General features: G+C 53.3%; 2 protein-coding genes across 2 annotated transcripts in view; one reads left to right on the forward strand and one right to left on the reverse strand.

Annotated features, from left to right (window-relative positions):
- TXNDC16 (thioredoxin domain containing 16) overlaps positions 1-1,305 on the forward strand; it is a 33,133-nt gene extending 31,828 nt beyond the window's left edge. Inside the window, exon 19 of the mRNA XM_009864455.1 lies at positions 1,019-1,305. Within this exon, the coding sequence (XP_009862757.1) occupies positions 1,019-1,305 (287 nt within the window). The remainder of the gene's footprint in view (positions 1-1,018) is intronic.
- A 20,513-nt stretch (positions 1,306-21,818) lies between these two features.
- PTGER2 (prostaglandin E receptor 2 (subtype EP2), 53kDa) overlaps positions 21,819-24,052 on the reverse strand; it is a gene marked incomplete at its 5' end in the record, with an annotated part of 2,960 nt that continues 726 nt past the window's right edge. Inside the window, 2 exons of the mRNA XM_009864456.1 lie at positions 21,819-22,064; positions 22,368-22,375. Coding sequence (XP_009862758.1) covers positions 21,819-22,064; positions 22,368-22,375 — 254 coding nt within the window. The remainder of the gene's footprint in view (positions 22,065-22,367; positions 22,376-24,052) is intronic.

Raw genomic sequence — 24,052 nt, forward strand, 5'->3', positions numbered from 1 at the left:
CTCTTTAAGCACCTTCCAGTATTTTTTTGGATGGGAGAGGTTAAGGAAGCTGGTGCTTTGCTGTGGTCTTTGGGACACAAAGGGTTGGCTTGTACTCTAAAGCTTTTCACTGCATCCCTTCTGCCTTGATCAGCCCGCTCAAGCTTTGGAGGAAGGCAGCACAAATGTGCCTTCCTTATGTCTTAGGTGTAGCCAAGGGATGCTACAGGTATCTTGGGAATTCCCATCTGCCAGCCTCCTCCAGGCTCTGGGAAGGCGATGGGTAGACACCGCTTGATCCTTGTGAATTTTAAAAAGAGCCTTTCAAAGCAAATGTTTCCAAAAGCATGGTGGAGGAGGATGTGTAGGCTCTCGCCAGAACTCAAAACACCATTTCTGACCCAGTAATCACACTGGGAGAGGCAGCCATCCTCCCACACCTCTTTCCATCACCCCTGCTAAAGGCACCTTTGCTCTCATGTAGGTCTCTAAGGAGGGACCTTAGTTTTCAGGGGTGCCAGAGGGGCTGAGCCGCTCGCTGTGCCACCGAGGGCTGTGCCAGCCTCCTTCCTCAGGCTTTTAAGTGCCACAAACCTTGTGATCAGTCTTAAAAGCATAAATTAAAGAGCATCCTCATGTAATGCGACCGCTTCCTCCCCGTGCAGACAGCAGTCTCCCCTCACTCCTAATGGCCTCTCAGTAATGCACAGTCATTAATGGTGTTATCTGAGACCCAAAGGAAGCATCTCCCCACTGGTGGGCAGTCCCCGAGTGTGCCCTTGGCAGTAGGGATGTAGGGACCCCCACAGCCTTCAGAGAGCAAAGCCTTGGCCGGCTCCAGTAAATGCTGATGCACCCCTGACTGGTTTAATTTGGATGGGTTTAATGAGTCTTGGAGGAAAGTCTTTAAGGAAAAATCTTGAATTTTGCATTCGCTGGGGAAAAATAAATAAATTAGAAGCCATAATTCCTTCGGAAGGGAAATGTCAGTGGAGTGGGCTGCATAACTGATTGACACGGGGGTGTGTTTGCTTCTCAGGTACCTTGTCTGAGGAAGACTGGAAGCCACCTCTCCCCGCTTACGACTTCCTTCAGATGATGGAGACGGCCATGCCCGAGCTCCCTCTCCTCCACACCTCCCACCCCCACGGGGACATGCCACCGAGGCACCTGCCCAAAAGCCCAGGAGGGGACACCACAGCCCAGGAGGAACTGTCCCAGGAGAACAAGGCAGAAAAAGTCGGGTCCCCTGGGAGGGACCTTCGAGGGACAGCCCCGAGGCTGGCAGCAAGGGAGAAGCAGGGCAAGAAACACAGCAAGCTCTGAGAGCTGCGCATCCCCCTGCCCAGGGCAGTGAGACATGTAGGGTGGTGTCCAGAAAACCTTGTCGCTTTCCCAACTCTCTGTGAGCCTTTACACCAAGGAGAGAAGTGCTTTTAGCTGTAAAGTAGCAGTGAAGTGATAAAACAGCCCCTAAGCTGGGGGGAGAGATGGGGGAGCTCACTACTTGCTCAACGAGCTGCACTGGAAAAGCCGAATCAGCAGAGCCCCGCTCTGTGGTTTCTGTATGTCTCACATAAGGCCCTTTGTTTGCCCCTGAGCCGTAAGGGGTGAGTGATTCCAGGATGAAAAAAAAAAAGCATCTTTTTCTCCTCGCCTGGGTTGCAGTAGCAGCTGCACCGATGCGTGTCGACAAGCCTTGCCCTTAAAAAATTATTATATCTACACAGTATCCCTGTGGAGGAGAAGCCACACACTCCAGGGCTGCTTATACTGGCACCTGCTTGTGTTTACACCTGATTTGTGAACCAAATTCTTGAGCGTGGCCATCCTCAGGGGTAAGAGAGCCTCTGGTTAAAGCAGTTTTATTACCAGAGCTCAGGTCACCCCAACAGCCGTGAATAGCTGGGACAAAAATCTGCCAGCAAATCCCAAGGGCAGGCAGGTTGGAAGATGGCTTTGCTCAACGCTGGCGTTTTCTTGGTTACGAGCCCAGGGGGTTATTTGCAGCCTCGGTTTTTCTTGGCTTTCAGTGACAGCAGTGAGGCTGGTGCCTCCTGAGCTGGGGACAGTGTGGGGAGTGAAGTCTGCGGAAAGCCCGGAACTTTGGAAACAAGGGAAGGGAGGTGAAGAGCAAGGCTGGTCGTGCTGGGAACAGACCCTTCCAAGGTGAGCTGGAGCTTCTTCACATCCATATCTCTTGATGGGGAGATGCAGGACCTGGGGAAGTGGTTTTCCAGCCTCTGCCTGTCTCTTGGGGACAGCAAAAGGTCTGTCCTTTCTTGCTGGAGGACCTGAGCCCACGGGCCAGCATGGGATGTGGGCTGGGGAGAAGGAAGAAAGGAAGGGAATCTTTGTCTAATCCCACCCATGCCATGAAGATCTTCCCTTCATTAGACATCTGCTCCCTTCCACAGCACCGGTGAGATGTGCCGGGAGGGTCAGATCCTCCTCCTTATAGCCCTGAAGTTACTGGGGAGAGGAAAAAGTGATGGCAAGAAACTGCCGAGAGCGTTGTAAAGTCTGCCTTTCTCAGCCTGCAAGCAGCCCACGTGGTTGGGAGTATTTCAAAACGGCCAGAAATAGACCATTAGTCCTGGGCTCTCTTTGAAGCCCTTAATTGAAATGGACCATTTTTGGACTTAATGACAGGCTTGGAGCCAAAATGTATGTATTTAAAGTAATAAACTGCAGCATGAGGATCGGAGTCCACCGTGCAGCTGAGCGTTCCCAAGGGAAGGAGCAGTATCCTCGGTGAGTTCCCGTCACTCCTCCATGGTGTGAGGAGCCGCTGGGCTCTACGAGCCCTACATCGGTCCTTTCCCATCCTGTCCCTAATGCCGCTGCTGTCCCGCTTGGTGAAGTGTGATATTTGGGCTTGTCTTAAATAAATTCCATCTCAAGTATCGTCAATCTGTGTTGGTTGGACTGGTGTCCTGGGCTGGGGTGGCTGGACCCCCACAGGAATGTTCCCCCAGCCCACCAAGCTGAAGGATCCCTTCACTGGGATTTGTGCAAGAGGAAGAGCATTCTGCATCCCCACTTTTCGTGACCTTGAGTCCTTTTTTTCCATCGCAGCCTTTCTCTTGTGCAACACCCGGGTGGGAGCTTGTCACTAGAGGTCAGTGCCACATCTCGGTTACAGCTGTGGAAGTCACTGCCTCTGGTAACGGGTGCTAGAGCATCGCCACCAAAGCGATTTTGGGTCGGGAGCAGCTAACCTGGGGATCGCGTGGGGACTCTAGGGGCTGAGGGACTCTTTGCTCTCAAAGCAGTGGCTGTAGCAAGGGCTGGGGAGTGGTAGAATGATGGAGTGGTTTGGCTTAGAAGGGACCATTAAAGGTCATCTGGTCCAACCCACCTGCAGTGGGAAGGGACATCTTTAACGGGGTCAGGTTGCTCAGAGCCCTGTCTGACCTGGGCTTGAACTATACCAGGGATGGGGCATTGACCACCTCTCTGGGCAACCTGTGCCAGTGTCTCATCACCCTCACAGTAAGGAATTTCTCCCTAATACCTAATCTAAATCTACTTTCTTTCAGTTTGAAATGGTTACCCCTTGTCCTGTCGCTACACTCCCTGATAAAGAGTCCCTCTCCAGCTTTCCGGTAGCCCTTCGCGGTCTTTTTGGAGCCTTCTCCAGGCTGAATAGTCCCAATTCTCTCAGCCTGACCTTGTAGGGGAGGTGCTCCAACCCCCGATCATCTTTGTGACCTCCTCTGGACTCGCTCCAAGAGGTCCATGTCCTCCTTCTTCTGAGTGTCCTGTCTCTGCAAGCTTCAGCCCCCACCATCAACAGCAGGATCCACCAGCCTGAGCCTCCCGGCTGGGACTGGGGATGCCAGGTGCCGCAAGGGAAGCCCAACCAGCAGGTCCCTGCAACTGGCAGTGAAGATGACCATGGTGACACAGGAAAGGGACCTGCTCGTCTGTGTCCCACCACTGCTGGCATCAAACTGGGTCAGCAGCTGTTTGCATGGTGCAGGTCAGTGTCCTGGACCACATCAGTGCGTACAAGCCTGGCTTCAAGTTTGTTTGGGTTTTTTTAAACACAAAGTGTCTTCTTCACAGTGCAGCACAAACAGGGAAATCTATTGAGGCATGTATGTGCCAGGATAGGGATGGAAGGGGAGAAAATGGGAGGGACTCTATCAGGGAGTGTAGGGATGGGACAAGGGGTAACCACTTCGAACTGAAAGAGGTAGACTTAGATGAGATATGAGGAAGAAATTCTTCACTGTGAGGGTGGTGAAACCTTGGCACAGGTTGCCCAGAGAAGCTGTGGATGCTTCATCCCTGGCAGTGCCCAAGGCCAGGTTGGACGGGGCTTGGAGCAGCCTGGGCTGGTGGGAAAGAGGTGTCCCTGTCCATGGCCAGGGAGTGGAAGGAGATGATCTTGAAGGTCGCTTCCAACCCAAACCGTTCTGTGGCTCTGTGAGATTGGGGACAGTTTGATTGTGGTCTACATCATTTGCTGGGTTGTTTTTAATAGCTGTGGCTCTGGGGACAGGCTGGGGTGGAAAGAACTAGTCTGTGGGGGTTTATGGCCTTGAGTGAGAAGCGAGTTGGAGGAAGGGGAGCTCTGGGAGGAGCAGGGTGCATCCCGCCGGGCGCGAGGAGCTGGATGCTGTCCGGCACGTACCGACCGCTCGGCAGAGGAGTGGAAGGCAGCCAGTGATGCTGATGCTGAAGAGAGATGAGACCACAATCAATGCTGATTCTATCAGCTCTGTTTTTTCAACCCTTTAACACTAAAAGACATGTCTGGGTAAACCACAGCTCTATCTTCTTTGATTATGCTTGTGTAAATCATGCTGAGCTGAAGAACTGATCATTTCCTGTGAGATATGGTGTTGATTATTTAAGGCTTCAGAACAAACTCTTCTTTTGACGGTATTTTATTTCACCTCTGTGACAAAGGTGGACGTTTGCATGTACTTTGTGCATTTTGAGAGCCTTTCAGGGGATGTTTAAATATCAGTTGTTGGTCAGAAGGTAAAATGATGATAGAAAAAGAAAAATGAAGAGGTTACCTGCTTGTCCTGGAGAGAAAAACAATTTTATTTATTGTCTGAAGCAATAGAAAATTCTCCATGTACTGTGGTCTGACTGGTCTCTTGCCATCCTTCATGAGTCCCGCAGAGCCATCATCATTGGTTAGGAGAGAGGAAGGTTTTCGAGGGAACGTTAAGGGTGCTCGTTGGGTTTAAAGACCTTTTAGAGGATGAGTTACAGAGGTGCCCTGCATGTCCAGGCCAAGGGGGGGTGGATTGAACAGCATGAAAGCCCCAGCAACGTGGCTGCAGGCTGAAGGTTCCCATGAGATCTGGTGCCCTCGAGCTGGCACGTTCCCACCATCTCCCCCTGACATCTCTGCTGGGTGCTCTCCAAACCACAGGACATCCGGAAACCGTCACAACATTTCTCCCTGCTTTTTCACACTTCGAACAAGATAAGGATCATGAAACCCTTCTTTAAAGTGAGGGAGGTGAGACCCTGGCACAGGCTGCCCAGAGAAGCTGTGAGTGCCCCATCCCTGGCAGTGCCCAAGGCCAGGTTGGACGGGGCTTGGAGCAGCCTGGGCTGGTGGGAGGTGTCCCTGCTCATGGCCAGGGGGGTGGAATGAGATGATTATGAAGGTCCCTTCCAAGCCAAACCATTCTGTGATACTATGAAAGACAAATCCTTGCAGTGGAAGGTGAATTTTCCAAATAGGCTGTTCTCAGCCCATCGCAGGTCACTGATGAACATAGTCCCAGTAAGCCTGGCTTTGTGGCCAGGCTCTCATCTGGCTCTTCCGTAGGGATACAGCTGGAGGATAGCAGAAGAGAAGGCTGTAGCAGGGAGGAGGTGGGAGAGGACATTGCCCCCAGGAGGGACACGCTGCAAGGCAGGAGCAGGGGCACAGGAAGGACACATCCGCCCGTGCGCAGGCATCTGCCACGCCAGCGATTCCTGGCAGCTCTGCCAGGATGTGAAGCTTTTCATAGACTCTGTGGACTGGCTTCTGCCGCTTGGGATCACCAGGGTCTGGTGCTGCGCAGGGATGGGTGGTCTGGCAGGTCCAGGGGGGCGGTGGGGACCAGTTGCTCTGTCCCATCTGGTGGTTCAGCCTGGTGGAGATGCTTTCCCTGTGGCCACCAGGCAGGGCAGGTTCGTCGCTAGCACGGCTTGGCCGCCATCCCTGCCACCCTCCCAGGGCCCTCCCAGCAGGGACGGAGCTGGGGCTGGGGCTGTTTTCCCGGAGTTGCCGGGTGAGGCTGGTCTCCTGCCAAGGCTTTCTCGAGTCGCCTTTGGCAGGCAGACAGCCAGACCCACGCTTGGGGGCATCCAATTTTACAAGGGTGATGCAAACCATGCTGGTACCCTGGGGCTATGATCCTCATGACCTTGGCATTGCCTGAGGGGTTGTAGAAGGTTTTCATACTCAGCAATGCCTGGGGGGCTCTATGGTGGCCAGCAGATCCCCCTGCCCAGACCCAAACCATCTCCCTGAGCCCTTCTGCTGGCCAGTTTGGTTGGTGGCTGGAGCATGGTGGTGGGGAGCAACCAGGGGGGGAATCTGGAGACAGACAGACAGACAGACATTCGTTCAGGGCTGGGACGGGAAGCAGTTGGTGCTGTATTGGCACGGCTGGAGGTGGCAGAGGAGCTCTGCTGGGGAAGGGAGGGCGCAGGGGCAGGATGGAGCTGGGATGTGAGATAAGGGATGGTGGCTGGGTGGGATGGGTTTCCTTGTTGCGTAGGGTAGGTCTTTCCCCCCCGGCACTTCCATTGCTAAAAATACAGCTGTGCTCCTGGTGCAGGCCCAGGGCAGGTACCTGCAGCACCCAACCCTGTGCTGCCCGTGGCAGCTTGCAGGGTGGCCGTTGGTGGGCAGGGGTTGGGTCTCAAGGGCACCACTGACTCAGTCCTCCTGGAGCTGGGGATTGGGATGGATCCAGGATGAGCAGCTTGAACCATCTCCTCATAGAACACCCTCCCTCTCTATTTTCCCTTCCAACAGAGAGGTCCTCCACCTCCAACATCTCCTTCTGGGACTGCACCCATCGCTACAGGTTCCTGCTCTGTCCCTGAGATGGGTCATGTAGGTGTCCACACCGGGACCTTGCTGCTCGTGCTGCTGGTGAGTCAGGGTGACACCCAACGGATGAAGCCAAAGACCGTGCTGGAAGACCAACAAGCACGATGGGCCATCCCATGGCAACCCTTTCACAGCATCTTCCTCCCACTCCCAGAGAATGGAACCCCCCCAGGGTTCCACGAGGCTGGGAAGGTTTCACGTCCCCTGGTGCCACGTCGCTGCCTTCATTGTTCATTGTTCCCTCTTGGCTCAGCAGAGCCAGTGTGGGGCCGGGAAGTGATAAGCAGGGAGAGGGCACTGCTTCGTTTCCTGCTCTCTGACAGGTTATTTCCCCACTTGCCCGACCTCTCCTTAGGTAAACTCAGTGCTTCGCCTCCCTCAGCGTTTTCTTTGCCCTCCCGCACTCATCGGGCGCGGCATAGAGCCCAGGGAAAACAGCTCGGCTCTATTAATAGCCCGCGGCATTGCCAAATCCCTTCTGGGTGTTGAAAGAGTGGCTGCAACACCATGATTCAGCTCTTGGTGGTAACGGACGGGCCGGTTCCCTGGCAGGGCCATGCTAGGAAGGTTCCCAGCTTCGCTCCAGCTCTGGAAAGTGATGCTGGGCTCTCCGGTGGGGTGGGGAGGTGGGGAAGAGCCTTTGCTCCATCCGCCATGGATTTCTTGGCTTGCTTGCAACGCAAACAGTCGTATTGCGAAACGGTGGTGGTGTTCTCCTTTGGGAGCTGCCCAGGCTGGTCCCACTCTGCACGTGGACCTGTAAAAGGGTAAAAACCAGGGCACTCAGTGAGGGCAAAGCCATGGACCTGTTGCTGCAGCTGCTTGTACCCAGGGCTGAAGTGGGCTCTCGGAGATGAAAGCCATGGTGGCCCAGCCTTGCTCCACGTCCAATCCTACCTGGAGAAGAGCAGGCAGCAGAGTCTCTCTATGCAGTGCGTGGTGTATCTCCTCAGGCTTCTTTGGAGTCTTAGAGTCTTCTCTCCTGCAGCTGGGCTTGTGAGTGACCTGTGTTGGGAAGTGCGAGCTTCAGAGGGCTGAGTTACCTTGGAGAGATGCTCTGGGGGACTCTCTATGGACCTTGGACCTGCTGTGGGGTGGTGAGAGGGAGACATGGGCCGTGGGGAGAGGTGGACCCTGGATGTGGAGGTACCACGGGGCTGCGTGAATGATGCTACAACTGGCAGAGTTCAGCTTTGCACGGCAGTGAGCAGAGGAGAGAGCCTCAGCTGCGAGCGGGGCCAGGCGTTAACACCAAGGCAAATATTTGGAAAGGCAGTTACTGCCCAAAAAAAAACCTGGAAAGGCAGTTACTGCCCAAAAAAAAACCTGCAAATGCTTTCAGGAGCAAAGTTGGAATAGTGTCCACAGGCAGTGGGCAGAATACCTCAGCCTGGAGCAGCTGCCAGCACAGGGGACACAGGTAGGTCAGGGACACAGCCAGCACCTGCCCATTTATTACCCTTCCCATGGCCGTGTATGGGTTCTATGTGGCTTTTTCTGATTGAAATTTTTAGAGACACTCCACAACCGTGGATCCAGCAGCTGAGGAGGAAAAAATAACCTCTTCTCTCTCATTGGTACGTGAATGGAGAAATGTGGGTCCCAGCACCCAAACAATCTCTCAGGACTCAGAACCTTTAGGTTCAAATTCAGCCTCTAACTACAGCCAGGAGAGGATATTTGAAGAGCCTAAAGGGATTATATAGAACTACAGAATCACAGAATCATAGAATCAAAGATACTTTGGGATGGAAGGCACCTTCGAGGTCATCTAGTCCAACCCCCCTGTAGTGAGAGAACTGGGGTTGTTCAGCCTGGAGAAGAGGAGTCTGAGGGGAGACCTCATCGCTCTCTACAACCCCCTGACAGGAGGCTGTAGAAAGATGGGGATCAGTCTGTTCAACCAAGTAACAAGTGATAAGACAAGGGGAAACAGCCTGAAGTTGCACCAGGGGAGGTTTAGATTGGCCATTAGGAAAAATTTCTTTACTGAAAGGTTTATCAGGGTTTGGAAGGGGTTGCCCAGGGCAGGGATGGAGTCCCTGTCCCTGGAGGTATTTAAGAGTCGGGCAGACACAGTCCTTGGGGATATGGTTCAGCGGAGGACTTGTCAGTGCGGGTTAATGATTGGACTCATTCTTAAAGGGAGAGCAATCTGGGCACAACTGTGATTCCGTAATTCTGTGAGCAGGGATGTCTTCAACTAGATCAAGCCTGACTTTGAATGTTTCCAGGGATGGGGCATCTACCACCTCTCTCGGCAACCTGTGTCAGTGTCTTAACACCCTCATTGCATTATTGTTTGATTTCAGTATCTTGGCAAAGACAATCAATTCAAGTCCAAGCTGCTGTGATATGGTTGTATATATAATATATATGGGGTACATGTCCCTGCGGATGTGCCCAAACCTGAGCACAGCGGAGATGGAGCCATGACAACAGCTCAGTTTCATTGTGGGGGAGCCAGATGTGCTGCCATTGCAGGAGAGCCAGATGTGCTGCTGGCAGCTGCCTGACAGCAAACCTGCGGCCATGGGCACAAGCTGTGACTCTCCAGCCTTTCACCAGAAAGCATATGGCAGCTTTTCCATGCGGGTCAGCCTCCTTGCTCCCCCCGGGTTTGCAGCACCCCACCACTACCTTACCAAGCACCTAGGTGGCCCTGAATCTTGTCCTCATGTCCCCCAGTCCTGGCCAGGGAGCCCTGGCATGGGACAAGCAGGAAGGGCTGACAGCGATTGTCACAGCTCCACCAGCCAAGACCTCTGTGGTGTTGGAAACCTCCAGCAAGGTGCCAGGTCCCCCCAAGCCAGGGATCCAGTAAAGCCTGCTCGGGGACATAACACAGAGAAGCATTCTCCAGTGCCCACAGGTAGGTGGGTCCAAGTTCCCCCGGGGGCTGGGTGGTTTTGAGGAGGCATAAGGCAGTAGAGGGATGCAGCAGATCCTCACTCCAGACACGCAGCTTGGAGCTCCAAAAACCTCAGCCAAAGCCCCTGTCTCTCCTGCTGAGCCAGAGCTGGGTGTAAACCAGTGCTGGCAGAGACTACAGGCACCTGGGACACCTGGGAGTGATTCCTCAGTGGCACAATGTGCCCAGAGCCCTAATCCTTCCTCCTCCTGAGCCAACCTCGGGCTTCCACATTTCCCTTCTGCTGAGTCCCCAGCCCTCTCCCTGGGAAGAGCACAGATGACAACTGGAGGATGAACAATCACAGTTTGACCTCTGTCACCTGCCATGGTCCCACCCTGGTGACACTCATCCTTACCAGCAGCGCTGCCAGCCCTTCATGCAGAGCTGGGTTTCTCCGGGGGTTAAGTGGCCAGGCTCTGAGCCATCTCCATGCACAGACCCTGAGGTCCAGCCTCTTGTCCCCCTTCCACGTGGTGCCACCTCCCCTTCCTTGCCCTTAATGAAGAGCATGAAAAGTATGAGTCTGCAACTCTCTAATGCACAGTCCTCAGGGGCCTCAGCTTCTGGGGGACACCGCGGGGACCCCAGAGGGACAAATCCTCAAAGCTCCAGATCTCTCTGCCTTTTGCTCTTCCCCTCAGGTCAGGGAGGACGCAGCAGTGACATGCAGGCAAGAACCTGCTTCATTGCTGCTTCTTCTCTGCAGAGGACAGGGTGAGCTCCTAACCAAAGCCTTCCTCACCAGGGATGCCCTCAAAGTGCTTTTGAAGCCTTAATTACGTGCTGGCAAGAGCTGTGACTCCACATCGGGACTTGCTGTGACATTCATCCCACCTGGATCTTGGGCAGCGCTGCTCCATGTTCCCACTAGTCCCTGCCCCAGGACATAGGCAGAACCCAGGATCCATGAAGAAAAAACACCAGCAACCCAACTTATTGTTTATCCAGAGCCCGTGATTTGCATCAGATTTCGACTCAGGAGCCGGGGATGTTTGTGGGTGCCAGCGCGACCAAGATGGACAGTCAGAGGTTGGAACAGGGCTTGGACACTGATCCCAAGGGGCTTGGAGGTCCCAGAACCCATGCTGGGGACAGGTCACCTCCTGTGTGGCACCCTCCATGGCCCCGAGGACACCGGGAGAGTGAAATGGGAAGGTGAGAGAGTGATTCAGGCTGTGTCACCCCAGGGCAGCTTTTCATCAGCCAGAGGAAATCCCTCTTGATTCATGGCTTGGGAAGTTCTGTGGCTTGTGGGGACCACGGTGACCCAGAGATGCCACCACACAGTGCTCTCGGTGACGTGTCACGGCCAGACATCAGCAACTCTGCATCCGTGGAGGATGCAGCAAGGCAGCGAGGTGCTGAGGGTGACACACAGGTCACCAAAATGATGCATGGGCTGAGTAAGAGAGAAAGCCGGGATTTTTCAACAGGAGGGGTTTCTCTCTTCCTTTATCGTAGCCAGGAGCACAGCACATTCTGTTTTAAGGACTCAGCTCCAGCTGGGGTGATATCTCAGATATTTTACTTTATCTCCACAGCCCCATTCCCAGGGAATGGGAAGGGCTTCATGACACAGCCCAGCCGTCCCCGGCTCCCCGTGGCAAAGCTTCAACTATTCCCGTGGCAAGCCAGGACCCTCCGTACCGGAGGAGCGGGGCCAGCCGGCAGCTCTTCCTAGCCTTTCCCCCATCCTGGGGAGGAGCGCGGCTCTGGGAGGACACCCCACCGCATTCCCTGCCCCCCACATCCCTGGCTAGACCCCAAGCCCCTTGCTTCGGGCTGCTGCTGCCTTCAGAAGGGGGTTTGGTGGATTCAGAGGGTCTAGGTTGGCTCTCGGTGCCTGCTGACCATCGCCAGCCGAGGTTGCTCTGACTTGCCATGTCCTTGGACTCATTCGCTAAATCCCAGCTAGCATCTGCTGATGGATACAAGCTACAAAGAGACCTTCAGGGTGAGCCAGCAAGCCCTGCCTTACATCCTTCTTCCCAAACAGCTCCCAAAGTAGATTTGTGTATTTAAGGATATGAGTTAAAGCCTTTTTTTATCATAGCCCTCCTGCTATCCATTTCCTTTGGACCTCTTTGTCCTTCTGTGATTTTTTTCTTGAGCAACATCCCTCTAAGATCTTGAGGATGGTTGAAAATTGAGTCATGGGTGGCAAGGACCACTCGACCCTGCTCTCCTCTCTCCTGCGTCACAGGTCTTCCCTGATCCACTGCTCTGCAATGAGGGCAAACACCGCTGTGTATCCATCTCCCATGGTGTGGCAGAGATTTCCAGGGAAAATGAGTGCTCCAGGGGTGCATCCTGCAGTATCCCAGGAGAATCGGGCTGGGCTTTTAGCCTGGAGGGTTTTGCTTGCTCTTTGCTTACAGCCAGCCAATCCTGGTGACAGTCCCAACTCCTCCAGTGACCGAGTTCCTGTCACCCAGCCTCAGCAAGAAGTGGGGCCAGTCTTCATACAGGGAATTGTCTTCTTTTACCCATCCCAGCCTCCAGACTGGGCTCACTGGTAGTGTTCCAGGGCCACGGACACATTCATGTCCCTGGTCCCTGCAATAACATGAGGTTATTGAGACCCAGTTGCCGCAGCCCTTCACTCAAGCTCTTCTATGGCCTGCTTGATATCGAGGATAGGAGGTATTTTTTTTGGACTTAACAGTAAGTCCCCTCCATTTTCTTGCCCAAATAGAGAAAAGTATGTTTTTATTCCTCCCAGCCTGCAAAATCCAACTGGCAGTGGGCTGACGGCGCTGCCGTCTCGGTTTTATTCTCCACAAATCTCAGCTCCTGCTAATTTCTTTTTGCTCTCCTGGCAGTTGCCTTCTTCAGGTGACCTCTGCCTGCCCTGTGCATCAGTCTATGTGGATTTTTCCAAATCATAGCGGCCGTTTGTCTGTGTTGGGACCGGTTCGGAGTCCCACAAACTAGAGTGGGACATTCCACAGAGGTACAGGGTGATGGGGAGTTTTCAGCTCCTCATCCCCCTCCATCCTGGCTGTCCCCTGGCAGCCCTGCTCTCCTCAGCTCCTGCAATCCCCAGGGAACCCCCATGAGGGCAAGGATGTCCTCCTGCAATGACGGGGACCCTCATGATGACAAGGGCACCCTACAAGGGACTTAGACCCTCTGCAAGGATGAGCACTCCACAATAACCCCCTATGAGGACTGACACCCCCTCTATGAGAATGAGGACTCTTATGCCAGGACAAGGACCCCGCAGTGACCTCCTAAAAGGACTGGGGCAGCGCAGGGGACCCCCTGCAAGGACAGAGACCTCCTAGAAGGGTCTGTTCTGCAAGGATAGAGATCCCAAAGGTGTCCCCTATAAGGTTTGTTTCTCCAGCAGCCATAGTCCCTGTGGGCTGCCAGCACCCTTCCACTCCCAGAAAGGCATCAGCAAGTCGAAGCAGGGTGAAAGGGCGATTAAATATGATTTAAAAAATGCACCAGGCTCTACTGTGCAGAGGCAAGGCTCAAAGCAAACACGCCTGCAAGAAGAAATCCTTCCTGGCTTAGCACAGCCTTCTAAAAAAACACAGAATGACTTCAGAGAAATATGAGAAAAAAATAAGCTGCTCCCTCCGGAGAGGAAAAAAAAATAGAACAAAGCAAAAACATGATGGTGTTTGCTGACTGGACCCATGTCTTTGTCCTGGTAGGGCATGGGGACTGTGCTCCTGGGGCTTTGAGTGGGCTGCACTAAGGAACAGGGACATTGGCAGCAGATCGTAGAATCATAGAATCATAGAATCAGAATCATAGAATCATAGAATCATAGAATGTGTTGGGCTGGAAGGGCCATTTAAAGGTCATCTAGTCCAACTCCCCTGCAGTGAGCAGGGACAGATAGGCCTTGAGCGCATTGCTTCAATGCCCGAGTGGAGCTGATCTCCCTTAAAAAGTTGTCAGATGCCAAATATTTGCTCAAACATTCCCAAACGCCCTGCGGAAGGGATGAAACCATACCAGGGCCCTTCAGCTGCCTCTAGAAGATAGATTATTGATTATAAACATTGCAGATCTTCCTGATTTATTTTGATAATAAATAATTGAGAGACTCAAGAGCCTCTTGCATAGCTATTCAAGAAGTGTTTGGCATCATGGTTGTTTGAAGTTGAGCCCATCTGCTCTGCGGTGCGGATGTAGCTGGTGCTGGTGGGAGGCACCAGCAGGAAAATCCCGTGCCTGGAAGAGCTGGTCCCAGTGTCCCCATTTGCCTGAGCAGCTCTGCCAAAGTGGAAAGTGCTGAGCAAGCTGCTCAGGGAAAGGATGCTCAGAGGGAAGGACCTCTCCAAGGGGAAAACTAGCTGCTTGAACCGGCAGATGTCCTGCCCTGGATTTCCTGGTATTTGATTTTGACCCTTGAACCCCTCTCAGACTTGTCAGGGACTCTGCATTTTGCTGTCCCCAGATGTCCCCAAAGCCCCTGATAGCAGCAAGCTTCCAGCTCCCAGAGCATTTTGCAGCGAGCGCTGGTGTTTTCAGACTGGTTTAGCTGCCAAAGCGTGAGTTAAGCAAAAAAAGATGAACTGGGGGCTGATGGCAACGTACCACCTGCAGAGAAACCTTCTGAGCATGGCAACACCCGCTGGCCAAGCACACCAGGATAGAGCCTGGAAGCCTTTTCCTCGTCCCCTTTCCCCTTTCCCTCTGGGTCCTCAGAGAGTCCTCACAGCTGTAAACGAGAATTTCCCAGCCCCAATTGGATGGAAAAGGTCTTTAGCTGAGGAAATAGCAGCTGTTCATGACAAACAAATGTTCTCTCATGTATACATCCACATGGCATGACAAACTCCATCACTCTCAATTAGCTTCATGGCCAAAACTCTAGTAGCACGAACGTCCGGAGATAAACACAGGCAAAGCAAACAGCCCCTGGAATGGTTTCTTGTAAACACAATTACTTCTCTTTTTAAGTTTGTTCAAAACGCTGTCTGCTTTGACATTTCACATCTGTCCTGGCCAACACCATCTCCTCCTGCCTCCCCTCCATACAGAGAGATAAAACCTTGTTCCTGGCGTGCCGTTGGCAGCTGTACTGGAAATACTGGACTAGCAGTAAATAGCATCCTTCGTGGGTTTTGTCCATCTCAGTTCCACCAACCACTGTTATTCTACTAATTCAACATTTTTAAGTGCTTTCTAGGGTTGAAATTACAGTGCAGGTGATAACAAAGGAAGGAGGTCAGTGAGGACACCAGTGCTGGTGCAGGTTTGGGGAGGATGATGGGTTCAGTGAGCTCTGGGAGTTTCTCCCAGCACCATTCTTGTGTCTCTACTAACTCCTCTTACAGCTCTGTACATCAATCCTGCCCCCTCCTCCCCAGCATCCTAGCTAAGAAAAGAGCAACACAAAAAACCCATAAGACAAATTCAGCAACCTGGCTGCTGGGAAAAGCCCGGCTGGAGACTTTTGCATCTGGTGGGTGCTCTGTAGAGCAACCAGTGGATAAATCCCTGGATGCTCAGCACCTGGATGCTCAGCGCTGTGAGAACCTCTCTCAGCCAGGACAGGCATGGCGGCTTGGCCAGGCTCCTCTCAGTTTGGCACTGGCAACATGGGTCTGGTTGTGAGAAGGAAAAGCTGAGACAGAGCAGGGACCGTTTGTCGCTGCAAAAGCTGCCAACACTAACAGGAAGAAAGCTGGTCACCGCGGGAAGCCAGCTTCATGCTGGCAGAGCCCTGTGCCCTGGAGCAGAGGCCAATGCCAGCACTCAGGTGATTTCCCCATTATTTCCCTTTTTTGTTCCCTTAATTATTTTTCTGGGCTTTCCCGAGGTGGTGGAATGGCTGTGGGAGGGATGTGGCTCCCACGCCGGGAGGAGATGCTCCCAGAACACGGAGGGGGAAACTGAGGCAGCGAAATGCAGTGTCCCAGACTTGTAGGACCAGAGGGCTGGTGTTTGAACCATGACAGGACCTCGCTCACAAAGTGGCTGCTCAGAAAAGCAAGCTTTTTAAGATGTGTGTGTGGAGGGGGTTGATTATTTTTTTATTTTCAGCCACAAACTGGCACATTCTGCAGCTGGGGCAGCTCAGCTGAAACCGCAGTGAGAGCAGAAGAGGCGGGGGCTGCCTTCGGCTGCACCGATGGGGCTCAAAACCCTACCCAGATTTATAGTTTGACTTGCTCGACAACCCTGGGACCTTTACTCTCCTCCTTGCATGAGCTCAGCCCACGAGGCTGCTCACAGGGTCCCGTTTTTATCTAATAACCGGGGTTTGCAGGCAGGGTGCCAGCATTCAGCGCGTGGGGCAGGGTGGCGAGCCGTCCCTCATGCTCAGCGATGCCTCGTAACTTTTACGGCTTTTTCAAAAGATGCTTGACATGAGTTTGACACTGTTTAGTCTCTTTGTTCTGAGGACTTGGATCGCTTTGGGAAACCGCACAGGCGCTGGCAGATCGGTGGCATTTCCCTGAGGATTCGATGGGCGCGGGTGTTTCCACATTTCAGGGAAATCCGGGTTAAAAAAAGCAGCTCAGCATGGGAAACCCTCGTGATTTCCCTCCCCAAACATTTTGCCCATCACGTTGGGCTTTTGAGGAGGGACCCAATGTGCCCATCCCAAAGTTTTGCCCTGCGGAAAACCCATGAGCATCAGGGAAGCGTGTTCCAGCCTTCACCACCGGCTTCTGTCTTCCTCTAGCATGCATCAGCTGTGTAAAGAAAGGTGAGGGAGAAGATAAATTATTATGTGCCTCATCTGGATGCTCTTTGGGAAGAGGACTTCCTCCAGGGGCGTGCATGGCTGCAGCAAACAAACAAGTCTTGGAGGGCTCACTCCCTCGCTGAGCCACGGCAGCTGTGTTTTGAGCTCCTCATCCCAGTTATGTTTCTAAAACTTGCCTTCCTTGTGTTTTCAATCATTTGCAGATCATCGCAGAGCTCTGGCTGGATTTTTCCCAGCCTGTCAGTTGTTCCCTTGGTGGGTTTTCCCGCAGATGGAGGGGGAGCACCCTGGAAGGGGGTTATTCCTCCTCCCACATTCTTCCCTGATGCTCCTGAAGCCCTAGTCAGGTACCTAGGGATGGACAGAGACCCAGCAGGTCACCCGAGCAGCCAGAGTATCAACAATTCAGCCAGTTTTGGGAAAAAAAACTCAAATGAGACCTTCACCCCTTTGCAAAGCTGAACCGATGAACCAGAATGAAAAAAAATCGTTATTATTCATACATTGCAAAAAAAAAAGGGTTTGAAAATGTGGCTGCAGAGAGGTAATTCTGCTGCAGCCCTGCTGTTTCCAAGGTCTCATAAGCCCCTCATAAGGACAGGGGACAGGCCACAAATTCCTTGTTCTGAGTCTCGATGTTGGGAGGCAGGCTCTTATTTTAAGCCTGTGCTGTTTGGGGTGCTCTAACAGCCTTTCTGGAAAGGGCTGATAATTCTTGCTTACCAGGCTGTAAGGTAAAACACAGCCTGCCAACTCTCCTCTTTGGGGATGCTGTAGGAGGACAGTGCTCGGTGTTAGTCCTCGATGACCAAAAAGTAACCCTGTGAATCCAGGAAAATGGGAGACCCAAGGGATCCAGAGGAGCTAGGAAGGTTTTGTGTTAATACGTGGGGACAGAGAGATCCAAAACCAGCTGCAAAAGGAGAAGGTAGCTATGGTAAAGCCAAATGTTTCTCTTTTCCCTGTGCTCGAGCCGCAGGGAATTGCCATGAGCCCTGACATCTGATGCTGAGGTGAGCCCTGGCACTGCTGCAAAGCTTGTTTGGGAACCCAGCTGTGCCATCTTCCCTTAAGTCACTTCCTTGCCTAATTCATTTAATCCGGTTTAATAAGCTACATGCCCTCCTGGAGCCCAGGGAGATGGGCTGACTGCCCGTCCTCTGCTCGGAAACGCAGCCGCCCGGCTCTCCTCTTCTTCACGGGGCTCTGCTTTCCTTCCAGCCTCCCAAAAAACCAGACCAGCAATCCCAGAGATGCTCCACAGGGATGCTGGGCTGGGTCACGCCACCGCAAGCAGCACATCACATCGCCCACCTTTGCAGGCTGTCCCCACAGGTTTGCTGATCCCCATGAATGGGATCGTGGGGCTTTTGTGATTCCTGGAAGAGCCACAGCCAGAGCACAGCCAGGAGGCCAAAAAAGCTGAAAAATGAGGGCTTGTTCCTTACTGACAGCAAATGGATTCAGAGGAGAATGTTCCAAACCTGACAGAAAAGGAGGTAGCAAGAGAGAAGCTCCCCTCCTTTCTTCTCCATTCACCAAAAATTCCCATTTTCCCACCAGAACGCTGCATTGCATCATTTCCCACCCAAACCATGCCCCATTGCCTGGATGGTTCACGTTTTTCTTTAAAAGGGGGACAGCCCAGGAAAGGCAGATGCCGACCACCCCACTGCCATGGGGCACAACTCAGAGCAACCCCACAGCTTCTCCAGCTGATCCCCACAGGTGCTGCAGCTCCCTTCTCCCTCTGGCACCTGCAGAAAATCCATTTTTAAGAGGTCTGTGTCCCCAAAGGGTGGCTTCACCCTCGCTCCTCATCATCAGCTCCATTTCCAGATGGAAATGCAGATGCAAAGACCTGCCTGGCACTTTCTTGCACCAGCCGGTTTCCAGCACAGAAATAAAAAATCATTAAGGGTCGGCGCAGACAACAAAATGACACTTTAGCATCTTGCATTTAAGTCAGGCAGACGTCAATTGAGCTGAAGAGACTCAAATTAATTTGGCTTTTGTAACGGATCCTGCACGATGCTAATAAAAGCAGCGTTTTGTGCAGGCTCATGGCTCGAGATACAGAGTTTCACGGCCTCCTCATCCTCCCAGAGCTCTAATTAAGGCCCTTTCCTCATTTGAAAGAAGGAGCCAGGAGGACTGATGGCTTTTTGTTCAAGGAGTAAGCCATGGCCAGCAGCACACACTGCTTGGAGGGTCTGAGACTGCCTCCCTCGCCGAGGAGCAGCATGTAGAGAAGTTCCAAGAAGGTCCCACAGCATCTCCTGGCTGGGGACCCATCTCTGCAGGATCCATCACAGCAAAAGAACTCATGTCTTGGAGAATTCCTCTCCTTGCACGTGCCAAGCCGCTCCGTGACTCACACTCAATGTCTCTTTTTAAATTTATTTTTTTTTATTTCTTCGCTTTAAATTTCAGCCACATCATTTCCCTGACCCCACCTGCCAGGATCGCTGTCCCTCAGCGAGGGCAGCTCTCCCGAGAGTGACTCAGCTGGAGCATCACGCTGAGAAAAGCAGATCCCAGCGGGACGGCTGCTGGGATGTTGTCTCCCAGCCCCACGTTTCCTGACGAAGCGCCATAAACCTCCCAAAAAAAGCCACCAAGCAGACGGCAATTAGTGGTCTGCAGCCGAGCTGATGGTTGGCAGGAGAGGATTTTTGGGTTGTCCCCTGTGCTACCACAGATGGCCCCGGGTCTGTTGTCACATGCCTCGGTGGGATGGTCTCTGCAGGATGTCACCCCCCTCCCAGCTATTTCCAACACAATTTTTTTTAAAAAAAAATAAAATTTCTTTCCATGTTTTGCATGCCAGGCAGCCGCTCCCTCTGGCTTAGAAGACGATTAAGCAACTGGTCCTGAAATGCCAGCGTGAGCAACCAGGTCACGACCATCCAGATAAATAAAGCTCTTCCCAAAGCTTTGCTGAGACGCAACAGGGTGCACAAGGCCTGAAGCCCAAAAGTGCCTTTGCTGCTGCTGCAGGGATGGATGGGGAAATAATTGGGGAGGGGGTGACCGTGACCTCTGTGCAGCGGGTGGGAAGCTGCCAAATCTAGGCGCCCAAGGCTCAGCCATGAGGTTTTTATGAGTTAAATTGCATAAGTTACGTGACGATGTGAAGAGCACCTCAGCTGCAACACCGAGCACATCTTGCAACCTCAAAACCCCCCTCCCCAAAAAAATTCCACCCCCAAGCCACAGGGTGCTGCCAGAAACCTGCCGGCAGCAGCTTGAGCAATAGCAGCCCATGCCTGACATCTGCCCACACACATTTTGGAGGCCAGTAAACTTCCTGTGGATATTGGCTGCCTGACAAAAGTGACATAAATTCTGTCTTTTTTAGGGTGAGGTTTGCGTTTCTTTTTCTTTTTTTGTGTTTTGATAACAGGTAGGAACTTTGCCTGCCTCTCCCAGGCTTCGGGGTACACAGGTTTGAGGGAAGAGCTCAGAGGTGGGGCTATTTCTGTAGCTCGGGGGCCAGGTTGTAGAGGTAAGGCAAAAATGCCATCACACATTCATAAAACAAAGATTATTTTCACTTTTTAGGAAACTGGAGCCACCCTTCTGCTCTCTGCCCTCATCTGCAAAGCTTTGTCCCACTGATGTTCCGGGCAGGTGGCATGTTTCCTCCAGGAGCCAGCTCTCCCCTGAGGTACATCTGGCGCACAAACCCACGCATGATTCAGCAGGCTCCTTTGAGACACATTTATTATTTAAATAACAATACTATTATTTTATTTTTTTTCACATCACCTCAGCTAATGAACAACAGAAAAGCTCCAAGCCTCTGGGCTTTCTGAGCAGAGTCGCAGCTCTCCAATGGGCAACAAGACGTCCCATTCGCAATAGCCCGACGACGCTAGGTGCGTTCGGTGTTGCATGAACAGCAGCCACGACCCACCCCACCCCCAGAAATCCCCAACAGCAACAATGGCCTCAGGACAAACCCAGCTCACCCCTGGGGTCAGATGTTCCTTACTCTGGTGGGGTCTAGCCCAGAGCAACAAACCCATCCCACAATACATAATAGCGGCACCGAAGGACGCTGCCCGACAGGACGGGATTCATGACCTGGATGTTTCTGCACTTGGGGGTTTTTTTTATGGTTTGGCTGAGTTGTTGGCATCTTTGTGTTTGGTTGGTTTTTTTTCAAATAAAACCTCTAGAGAAGTGATGCCCCTGAGTAGGTTTGTCCCAGGCTGGCAGGAGGATAAGCACAGGCTCTTTTTTGTCAGGCAGTGACGGAGCCCTCCACCATGCCAACCGAAAACCCAGCAGCAGTATCACCTATGGCACGGGCAAAGCACGTGGTTGTGACCAAAACCTCGCATTCCCTGGTTGAGATCTTTATTCCCCTTGCCAGCTCTTGCACAAAATATGGGGCAAAGAAAATTTCAGAATGGGTGCTCAGGGGAGGGCACACAGTTCTGCTGCCATCACAGTGTGAGAGAAGTGCCACAACTGGGCTTTTTTTTTTTTTCCCCCCAGTGCCCCTCAGGCATGCTGGGCTGGCACCCACCGATGCTGAAAATCCCTGGGGTGGGAGAGAGACAGACAGATGCATGCACACAGACGCGATGAAGTGCATTTCTTTAGGCAACGAGCCTACCAAATAAAAGGGAATAGTCAGGGATTCACTGCTCCCTTCCTCTCCCACCAGCTCCCCAGGGACCTGGCCGCAGAGGCAGGCGCTTGCAGCAATGATGGCCACCCTAGCCCCATCTCCAGGACTTGGGGGACCTTGCTGGGAAGCATAGCAGTGGGAAGCTCTGCTCCCCAACGCCCTCCCCAGCAGCAGTGTTATAGCAAAGCCCCCCTCCCCGCCCCATGCTTCACTCCCTGACTCTCCCGCAGCGTGGCTGAACGCCTCTGCCAGGCAGGAGCGGCCCCGTCTGTGGGTGACAGCGATATCCAGGTACTCATCAGCCCGTCCGATCTTGTCCCACTGTATTTTTTTTCCCTTTGAGAGGCCTCACTGGCTCTCCCGGGGCTTTCCAGACACGTGGTGACACCTGCTCGGGTCACCCGTACCTGGCCCAGCCTGCAGCAGATACGTCTCTTTATGTGCCCTAAGGCAGAGCTTCGTTAACATCTGCCAGGGCTGTGCTTCACTTGGCAGATGTCTCCTGGGATGGCCAATGGATCTACTGCCCACAGGGTTCCAGCTGCGCTGCCAGTTTCGTCTTTGCAGAGGACGGAGTCCGTCTGTCCTGGCTCGCGGGGGTGACCTGGCAGCACAGCACCGAGCGCATGAACCGCAGGACCGGTGGCCGCAGGATGGCGAAGACCCAAGGGTCGATGATGGGATTGATGGAGAGAAACCTCAGGGCTAGGAGGTCCCAGCTGTGGTTGCCCTCTTCCTCACTGAACTTGTTCACGTAGGCGCGGATCTGCAAAACACGACGGGGAGAAATGTCGTGTCCGGGCTTGCAGGATCCTGCCCCTGGGCATCTTCTTGGGAAGATCTGGGTAGTCACAGCACACTTGTTGCCTCTACCCGTTGAAAAGAACTTGTTGCTAATGAAAGCCAGGCTTCGTTTAGCCCTAATGCAATTAAACCATCGGCTGCTTAAGGGAGAGGTGGGTGTCACCTTGAAAACTACACGGGATAAATAAACGTGCGCGGCAGAGAGGATGCGGGGTGCTGGACCTCTCCGGTCCTTCCTACAACGTGCCGACTCATAGCAGCTTACGGAGCTTCCTGGAAGAGTGACTCAGCACTCCTTACTCATATGGGTCAAATTGCCACTCCCTCCTTTGGGAGAGAGGGGATGCTGGGATGGGGATGGGAGCCGGGGGGTGTGGGAGGCATGAGCATCCCTCCTCTGACAAGGACCCATCAGGTACCACCCAGGGATGGGCACGGTGCATCTGGTACCAAGAACTCAGCGCTTCTGAGGGCTGCCCTGGGCTCAGGGCTTTTTTAGGGGAAGGATTTTATGATGCTGCAGCTCGATGCTTGCAGGGTTCATGTGCCTGGTCTGCTAGGGTGGGAAGTGCCAGCCGGAAGAGAAAGTGTCACACCAAGGAGGTACAGGCAGCGTTCGGGAGCTTGGTTTGAGACCTTGCCAAAACGCAGCCCAAAATGCAACCCTGAATGGGAGCCAGGCGATGGGAAAAGCAAAGCCATCTGTGCTTCTGGTTAAGGCGGTATCTGCTACCACAGGGCCCGTGTGATCCCCACCGTCACCACTTTCCCATCCTCTCTGCCCCCAGGAGACCCACGGGGCCCTGCCCACGTGTCCCCGCCAAGGGGTCCCGCCTCATAACACCCACAGCATCCAAACCCGGGCTTTTTTGGGACAATGAGGAGAGCCTCCCGTCACACGTGGGCTCACTGACGGGAGCTGAAGTGTCTCTCAGGATGTCGAGTCTGGCTGCTCGTGAGCACACAGACATTACTGCTTTGTCTTTTCGCTGTCTTAAAACCCGTGTTGCCTGCCTCAGCTGCAGCCTGTGGTTATTGTCTTTTCCCTTGGGAAAAAAAAAGGGAGCACGAAGGGAAGGTAGCATCTATTTAACTCTGTGAGCACAAAATTAGTGCTGGCTGCACTCCCAGCCTTGGTGGGGCTTGCTTCTAATGGGAACAAAATTACTTTCCGCGGCAGCAGGCTTGCACACATGGGCAGGGGACATGAGTGGCTCGAGGTGCTCCAGAGTCCGTGATGCTGCTGGTGTAATACGGCTTGGAGGGATGAAGAGCTGGGGTAGAATCAGGGGACTCTCTCTCTCCTCTCCCTCACTTGGCTGTGGGGTTTTGGCCCTGTATTTCTGCCAGAAACCTCACGCACCGATGGAGCACGAGATGTGGGCACAACCCTCAGGATGAAGGATGCTGCAGCCCATGTGCCGCATCTCCATTCCCAGCAATCACCCATCTCCGTGCCCACACCCCGGTGTTTTTGCCGAGGGGTGGAGACCCTCTAACGGTGAGGTGGGTGCTGTCTGCCCCCATCTCCAGCTCCATCCTCCCCTCTTGCCACGGAAATCTGGGATAACTCTTCCCACCCCAGATGCTGCCTGGCCTTGGAGCTTCTGTGGGATGGGAAGGCACCTCTGCTCCTACCACCCCATCTTCCTGCCACCCTGTCAGCCTGCCAGCCCATTCTTCTGCCACCTTATCTTCCTCCTGGCATTGAGGATATGGGGAGTTCTCCAAGGGATGTGCAAATTGCCTAGAGTTCGTGGCAGAGCCAGGGCCTTCCAAGCTTCAAGAGGAGCTGAGCTTTGACCTCAGCCCTTGAGGTTTGTGCAGTGGAGGTGGTGGGGAGCCTTATAAAAAGAGAGGGAGAGACCCCGGGGTACTGGAAACTCCCTTTTGAGGGGCTTTGGCTGGGGGGGATGTAGGGAGGAACCGGGAAGGGGGGATCACGGTCTC

Source organism: Apaloderma vittatum, unplaced genomic scaffold (genome assembly GCF_000703405.1).
Source record: "Apaloderma vittatum isolate BGI_N311 unplaced genomic scaffold, ASM70340v1 scaffold9102, whole genome shotgun sequence".
Classification (NCBI taxonomy): domain Eukaryota; kingdom Metazoa; phylum Chordata; class Aves; order Trogoniformes; family Trogonidae; genus Apaloderma; species Apaloderma vittatum.